The sequence below is a fragment of the Leptodactylus fuscus genome, chromosome 4 (genome assembly GCF_031893055.1).
Source record: "Leptodactylus fuscus isolate aLepFus1 chromosome 4, aLepFus1.hap2, whole genome shotgun sequence".
NCBI classification, from domain to species: Eukaryota; Metazoa; Chordata; class Amphibia; order Anura; family Leptodactylidae; genus Leptodactylus; species Leptodactylus fuscus.
This window is the reverse complement of record NC_134268.1, coordinates 32826329-32834298: the sequence shown is the minus strand read 5'-3', so window position 1 is coordinate 32834298 and position 7970 is coordinate 32826329. Positions and strand designations below refer to the sequence as shown.

At 37.1% G+C, this 7970-nt stretch overlaps 1 protein-coding gene across 1 annotated transcript; it reads right to left on the bottom strand.

Annotated features, from left to right (window-relative positions):
- Positions 1 to 1005: 1005 nt before the first annotated feature.
- On the bottom strand, positions 1006 to 2016 carry LOC142201126 (rhodopsin, GQ-coupled-like). The gene has a single exon (XM_075271952.1). The coding sequence runs from the start codon at positions 2014 to 2016 to the stop codon at positions 1006 to 1008; it is 1011 nt and encodes a 336-aa protein (XP_075128053.1).
- Positions 2017 to 7970: the final 5954 nt, after the last annotated feature.

Below are 7970 nucleotides of genomic sequence, written 5' to 3'. Positions count from 1 at the left end.
TCATAATATTCCCCATATAAGAAGAAGGGCAGTAACTTTTATAGCAGGCTTTAAAGTTACTTGCACAGTCACTTACACTGTTATAATACCCCCATTTAAGAGGAAGAGCACTGGATATGTATAGGGGGTCCCTGCAGGAAAATGAGTTTGGTCCCACCATCATAATACCCCATATAAGAGAAAGATTATTTGGCATATGGGGGTCCTTAGAGAAATTGATGAATTTACATACATTGTCATATAAGAATAAGAGCAGTGGATATGTATAGCGGATCTTTTCAGGGAAATGATGAGTTAATAATACTCCCTCAATAATTGTCCCTTATAAGCCCACATAATGCCATCAACCAGTGCTAAAGACCTGTAACAAACATAGTGCCCACATAAATGTACCACACAGTATCCAAAAATAGTACCAAAATAATACCACCTAGTCATCTGGATAGAGATAAGAGACAATCCAACAAGGAGGAAGTTTAGAATATCAGGATACTAATGGTGTTATATAAGAAGTAATAATAGTGATAATAGAATAGGGGAGAGGGTGGTGGGAAGTGCAAGGATTTGCCCCCTATGATAATGAATAATCTACCAGGATTTGCCCCCTTTGCACATGCCATAGCCCCTGCTATGAATAATCCAGAATACACAGATATAAGACTGACAGTGTTTACTATACATTGAGCAAGTGTTGCAAAAATAGACACATTGTGGCAGGATGTATTCACTGCCTGATACATTCATACATACTGTACATGCAGTACACAGCCCCATAGCCTCGTTGGCTTGTATTGGAGATCTACAAAATCCACAGTCAATGGTCTTTGATTTCCCTAAGAAAAGTAGGTGCATGCACCAATATACAACTCCAGGCACTGCAAAAAGGTGGCAAGCCTGGCAAATATATCTGCAGTGGATCAGCCCTCAGGTCCAAGAAGAATCCATGTACATTCCTTGTATCCAAGACTTTCTGGTCCTTGTAGTACTAAGAGCTGGAGTCCAGTGTCAGTGCAGGGAGCTCCTGCAGCACAAGCATCTGAAGGACATGAAGAGCTGGCGCGCCCCCTCGCGGAAGCGCTGGTCACACACACTGTAAATGATCACATTGCAGCAGCTGTTGCTTGCAAGTATCCAAAAGGCAAAAAAAGAAAAGGTACACCACTGATACCCCAGCACGTTCCCCACCACAAACACTGCTATAGGAGTGAAGGAGGCTGTGAAGGCTATAGTCAGGGTCCCAATAGTCTTGGCAGCTTTAATGTCAGAGAAGGAGACTCTAAGGGGCTCCTGGTCTGTCCCAGACATGAGTTTCCTCCTGCGAGTGTATTGGTGAATGGTGGTCAGAGACAGAGCATTGATGATGAGAGTGCCCCCCAACAGGCTGAAGTCAAAGGCTGGGAATAGCAGGAGGATCTGCCACACATGGGCAGGAGAAGAGGGTGCTGGGGCATAGTTACACATTCTGCTGCAACCATTGTACTCCATCACTATGCCACCATGGCTGGAGATGATGGGGATCATGGCAAGGAAGAAGCTGGCAGCCCAAGAGATCAAGATCAGCAACAATGTCCTCCTCCTGGTGATCACCACCTCCTTGTGCAAGGGCTTCAGGATAGCAATGCTCCTCTCAATGGTCAACAAGAAGATGGTGCTGATGGACACCAAAGTGCACCCTGCAAAGACTGGACCGATGAGATAACATGGGTGCCAGGAGTCCACAAACAGCACCTCATACCCTCCCTCTGCCATGGAGGCATTGATGGAAAGCATTTTAATTTCCCCATAGACTGAGAAAGGAACCACCAAGATGCCCAGGGTAAGGTCAGCCACTGCCAAGGAGGTCTTCAAGTAACCTTGAGGAGTTCTTAAGTGTTTGGTGGCCAGGAACACTGCCAGGATGACTGAATTACCCAGCAGGATGGCCAGTATGAGGGCAACCATAAAGATGACGGTGAAGATCCTGTTCCCAGAAGAGCAGCAGCTACTACAGTTAGTGTGGTTGAGTTCTGTGAGCATCCTTCCAAGGAGTCAGGGAGTCTGTGCACCTTGTCTTGTCCTCACTCTTCCCCTATGACTGGCTCCTTACCATCAGCAGCACCACTCCTCCTCTGCTTTCTACTTCACTCTTTCACTTTTCTTCTCATTGCCTATGTTTCAGCAGATAATACAAGCCCTCCATCTTCCTGACCCTCTCCATAGCCCCTTGGGTACCAGATAACTCCATTCTTCCACCTTTGTCCACCTGCTTGTCTCCTGCCCCTATTATATCCAATGTTCATGTTGCTGTTATATTGTATCACTGACTTTCTTGCTGTAACATAGTCCTTAGGTTATACCATATGATCCCTATCAACTCATTATAACTGCAGTAAAGTGGACTCACCATGCCCCAGGACTCTGCTACCTCATAGGAACTGAAGCATCTTGTCCATCATCCTCACAGTCTCCATTCTCTCCTTACTTTTACTCTGTGCCTTGCAATGTCCCCCAGTCTCAGGCATATAACATGTCCCTCTATTTCCTTCTTATTTGCTCCTTTCCCATCCTTGTCCAGCTTGAGCTCATCCTTCCATCTTCAGAGTGATACAAGGAGTCTTCAGCTCTTCATTAAGTTTTCAGGTATCTCCTCTTCCTCAGTCCTGTGCAGGAGATGCTGCAGACTCAGTCCTTACTTTTCTTGTGTGATCAGAGATGGAAATCCAAGTTCCCAGCCTCTCCCTCCCCCTCTATAGATGAAGATGTGGACACTGAAAGCTGCTGCTGCTGCTGCTGGGTTATACAGATTATCTGCAGCACAGGGAAGCTCTGACAACTACATGAAGCTTGGGGGGACATCACCACCTCTGCAACAATGGCACTCACTGACCTACATCTATACAGCACTGAGCTGAGAGGCTGAGACATCCAAAACCCAGCCTGAACCTGGTCACTGGGGGTCAGCAACCCAGAGATTAAATACAGATTACATCTCAGACTAGCCATGAAGATTAGCTGGATACAATCCTACAATTAGCAGAGATGGGAAGGTTTTCTATCAATCAGCAGCCCCATATACATCTATAGATCAAGTGATACATTATACATATTAGAGAGATGTAGATAGATAGATTAGATAGATAGATAGATAAATATATCATATATAGATAGATGATATTAGATACAGTATTAGATAGATAAGTAGATATTAGATGGATAATTATTAGATAGAGAGAGAGAGAGAGATATTACATAGATAAATACAGTATTAAATTGATAGAACTCAGATTGATATTAGATAAATACAGTTAGATATTGGATAGATAAATACAGTTTTAGAGTGTTAGATCTTAGTGATAGATAGATAGATAGATAGATAGATAGATAGATAGATAGATAGATAGATGATAGATATTAGCTACAGTATTAGGAAAATAAATAGATATTAGATTAGATATTAGATAGATAGATAGATGGATAAGTGCTAGATGGATAGATAGATAGATAGATAGATAGATAGATAGATAGATAGATAGATAGATAGATAGATGATAGATAGATAATTCCAGAAGACTAATGTTGCTTGGATGGAGACTTCTGAGAATTTTACTTTATCTGCAGCTGACAAGCCATCTGTTGCATTGACATAACCGAGTAACATTTCTTTTGTTATGATCGTACAAAGAATTTTGTGGTGTTAGAAAAATAAGTGCTTTTTTTTCTGGAAACTTTTTTCTTTCACATGAGATCTGCAGTGCAGAATCTATTAACTAGGATTGAACTGCAATACCAGACACAACCTGTGGACAAGCGTGCTCTTTTTTGATAGATAGATAGATAGATAGATAGCTAGATAGATAGATAGGAGATAGATAGATAGATAGATAGATAGATAGATAGATAGATAGATAGATAGATACTGTAGATAGATAGATAGATAGATAGATAGATAGATAGATAGATAGATAGATAGATAGATAGATAGGAGATAGATAGATAGATAGATAGATAGATAGATAGGAGATAGCTAGATAGATAGATAGATAGATAGATAGATAGATAGATAGATAGATAGATAGATAGGAGATACTATACTAATATGGCTACATTTTCTTCATTTTAGAACAGCTTTACATAAAGTGATATCATATCTGCCTTTAGCACTTTTGATATTTTACTCTCTGAGTCCTGAAGTTGGTTTCTTCTGTGTGTATTCTGCAGGATTCTAGAATACTTTATGGTTTTGCACTGGATACAAGTCCTAGAACACGTAACGCGACAACAGTTGACAATTATTGTATTTGTATCTCCATAGCGCTTGTTTCTGTAGAGTCTGATCTGTCAGCTTCATGTTATATAGAACAGCAGGAAATGAGCAGATTGATATATAGTGATGTGGGAAAAGATTCAGTATATTTATAATCTATTAAATGAAATCCCTGCTTATTTTGTTTAGGAGTCCAGTGGGCGGTCTTATCATTAAGTGACTTTCTTCTTCTTATGGTAGAGTTGGAAGGGACCTCAAGGGCCATCGGGTCCAACCCCCTGTGAGTGCAGGTTTTCCTAAATCATCCCAGCTATATGTTTATCCAGATTCCGCTTGAAGATTTCCATTGATGGAGCGCCCACCACCTCCCGTGGCAGCCTATTCCACTTCATTTCCTGTATAAGCATACATCTGTCAATCAATAAGTAGGACCGCCTGTTTGACTCCTATATTCTGTCACTGAATAGCTGCAATGCATACAATGGGCTGTTCATGTCTATGTATCCTGCGCAGTCACCCCCTCCAACAATCCACCTTCATGAGATACCGCTCCATTGATTCTGTTGCAGTTGGATATTTTTTCTCTATTCCCCACCATTCCTGAGTAATCTGTGCAGTTAGTTTCAGTACACTTATGCTCTCTGCTGTTACATGGACAGTCCTGGGCTGGAGCAGAATGAAAGGGACCGCCCACCTGACCGTAGAGAGCTTGTACTGAAAATTACAGACATGATTGCTCAGGAATGGTGGGGGCTAGAGAAACAATTCTAACTGTACCAGAATCAGTGGAGCAGCGACTATCAAAGGAGGCAAAGAGCTGGAATTTGTTGAGGACTGGGTAAGGTTCTCTTTAAGCTTTATATACACCGTATTTATGAACCCCTGCTGTTACATTTTTTTTAACTTGTACAACATGACATTTTTTATTTGTATGAAACATGACTGCTTTATGTATCTTACATGTCAGTGGTTGCAGGGTCATACGTCATATATACAGGATATACTATATATCATAGAGGTCTAAAATCAAACTCTGAGCGGCCCTCAATCTAGAAACTCTCTAAATGTATCAAGTCTTTCTGAAATTGAAAGTGCAAAATTCTGTATTATATTTAATCTGTATATAGATAGATGCACAGATATAACTTTGACAGGTGTTTGATAGATAGATAGATAGATAGATAGATAGATAGATAGATAGATAGGAGATAGATAGATAGATAGATAGATAGATAGATAGATAGATAGGAGAGAGATAGATAGGAGAGAGATAGATAGATAGATATGGACTGATAGATAGATAGATAGATAGATAGATAGATAGATAGATAGATAGATAGATAGATAGATAGATCGTTTAGATAGATAGATAGATAGATAGATAGATAGATAGATAGATCGTTTAGATAGATAGATAGATAGATAGATAGATAGATGGATAGGAGATAGATAGATAGATAGATAGATAGATAGGAGATAGATAGATAGATAGATAGATAGATAGATAGATAGATAGATAGGAGATAGATAGATAGATAGGAGATAGATAGATATGGACTGATAGATAGATAGATAGATAGATAGATAATGATTGATAGATAGATAGATAGATAGATAGATAGATAGATAGATGATAGATCGTTTAGATAGATAGATAGATAGATAGATAGATAGATAGATAGATAGATAGATAGATAGGAGATAGATAGATATGGACTGATAGATAGATAGATAGATAGATAGATAGATAGATAGATAGATAGGAGATGACAGATAGATAGATAGATAGATAGATAGATAGGAGATAGATAGATAGATAGATAGATAGATAGGAGATAGAAGATAGATAGATAGATAGATAGATAGATAGATAGATAGATAGATAGGAGATAGATAGATAGATAGATAGATAGATAGATAGGAGATAGATAGATAGATAGATAGATAGATAGATAGGAGATAGATAGATAGATAGATAGGAGATAGATAGATAGATAGATAGATAGATAGATAGATAGGAGATAGGAGATAGATAGATAGATATGGACTGATCGATAGATAGATAGATAGATAGATAGATAGATAGATAGATAGATAGATAGATAATGATTGATAGATAGATAGATAGATAGATAGATAATGATTGATAGATAGATAGATAGATAGATAGATGATAGATCGTATAGATAGATAGATAGATAGATAGATAGATAGATAGATAGGAGATAGATAGATATGGACTGATAGATAGATAGATAGATAGATAGATAGATAGATAGATAGGAGATGACAGATAGATAGATAGATAGATAGATAGATAGATAGATAGATAGGAGATAGATAGATAGATAGATAGATAGATAGATAGATAGATAGATAGGAGATAGAAGATAGATAGATAGATAGATAGATAGATAGATAGGAGATAGATAGATAGATAGATAGATAGATAGATAGATGGATAGGAGATAGATAGATAGATAGATAGATAGATGGATAGGAGATAGATAGATAGATAGATAGATAGATAGATAGGAGATAGATAGATAGATAGATAGATAGATAGATAGGAGATAGATAGATAGATAGATAGATAGATAGATAGATAGGAGATAGATAGATAGATAGATAGGAGATAGATAGATAGATAGATAGATAGATAGATAGATAGATAGATGATAGATCGTTTAGATAGATAGATAGATAGATAGATAGATAGATAGGAGATAGATAGATAGATATGGACTGATCGATAGATAGATAGATAGATAGATAGATAGATAGATAGATAGATAGATAATGATTGATAGATAGATAGATAGATAGATAGATAGATAGATGATAGATCGTTTAGATAGATAGATAGATAGATAGATAGATAGATAGATAGATAGATAGGAGATAGATAGATATGGACTGATAGATAGATAGCTAGATAGATAGATAGATAGATAGATAGATAGATAGATAGATAGATAGATAGATAGATAGGAGATGACAGATAGATAGATAGATAGATAGATAGATAGATAGATAGATAGGAGATAGATAGATAGATAGATAGATAGGAGATAGATAGATAGATAGATAGATAGATAGATAGATAGATGGATAGGAGATAGATAGATAGATAGATAGATAGATAGATGGATAGGAGATAGATAGATAGATAGATAGATAGATAGGAGATAGATAGATAGATAGATAGATAGATAGATAGATAGATAGGAGATAGATAGATAGATAGATAGATAGATAGATAGGAGATAGATAGATAGATAGGAGATAGATAGATAGATAGATAGATAGATAGATAGATAGATAGATAGATAGATAGATGATAGATCGTTTAGATAGATAGATAGATAGATAGATAGATAGATAGATAGATAGATAGATAGGAGATAGATAGATAGATATGGACTGATCGATAGATAGATAGATAGATAGATAGATAGATAGATAGATAATGATTGATAGATAGATAGATAGATAGATAGATAGATAGATAGATGATAGATCGTTTAGATAGATAGATAGATAGATAGATAGATAGATAGATAGATAGGAGATAGATAGATATGGACTGATAGATAGATAGCTAGATAGATAGATAGATAGATAGATAGATAGATAGATAGATAGATAGATAGATAGGAGATGACAGATAGATAGATAGATAGATAGATAGATAGATAGGAGATAGATAGATAGATAGATAGATAGA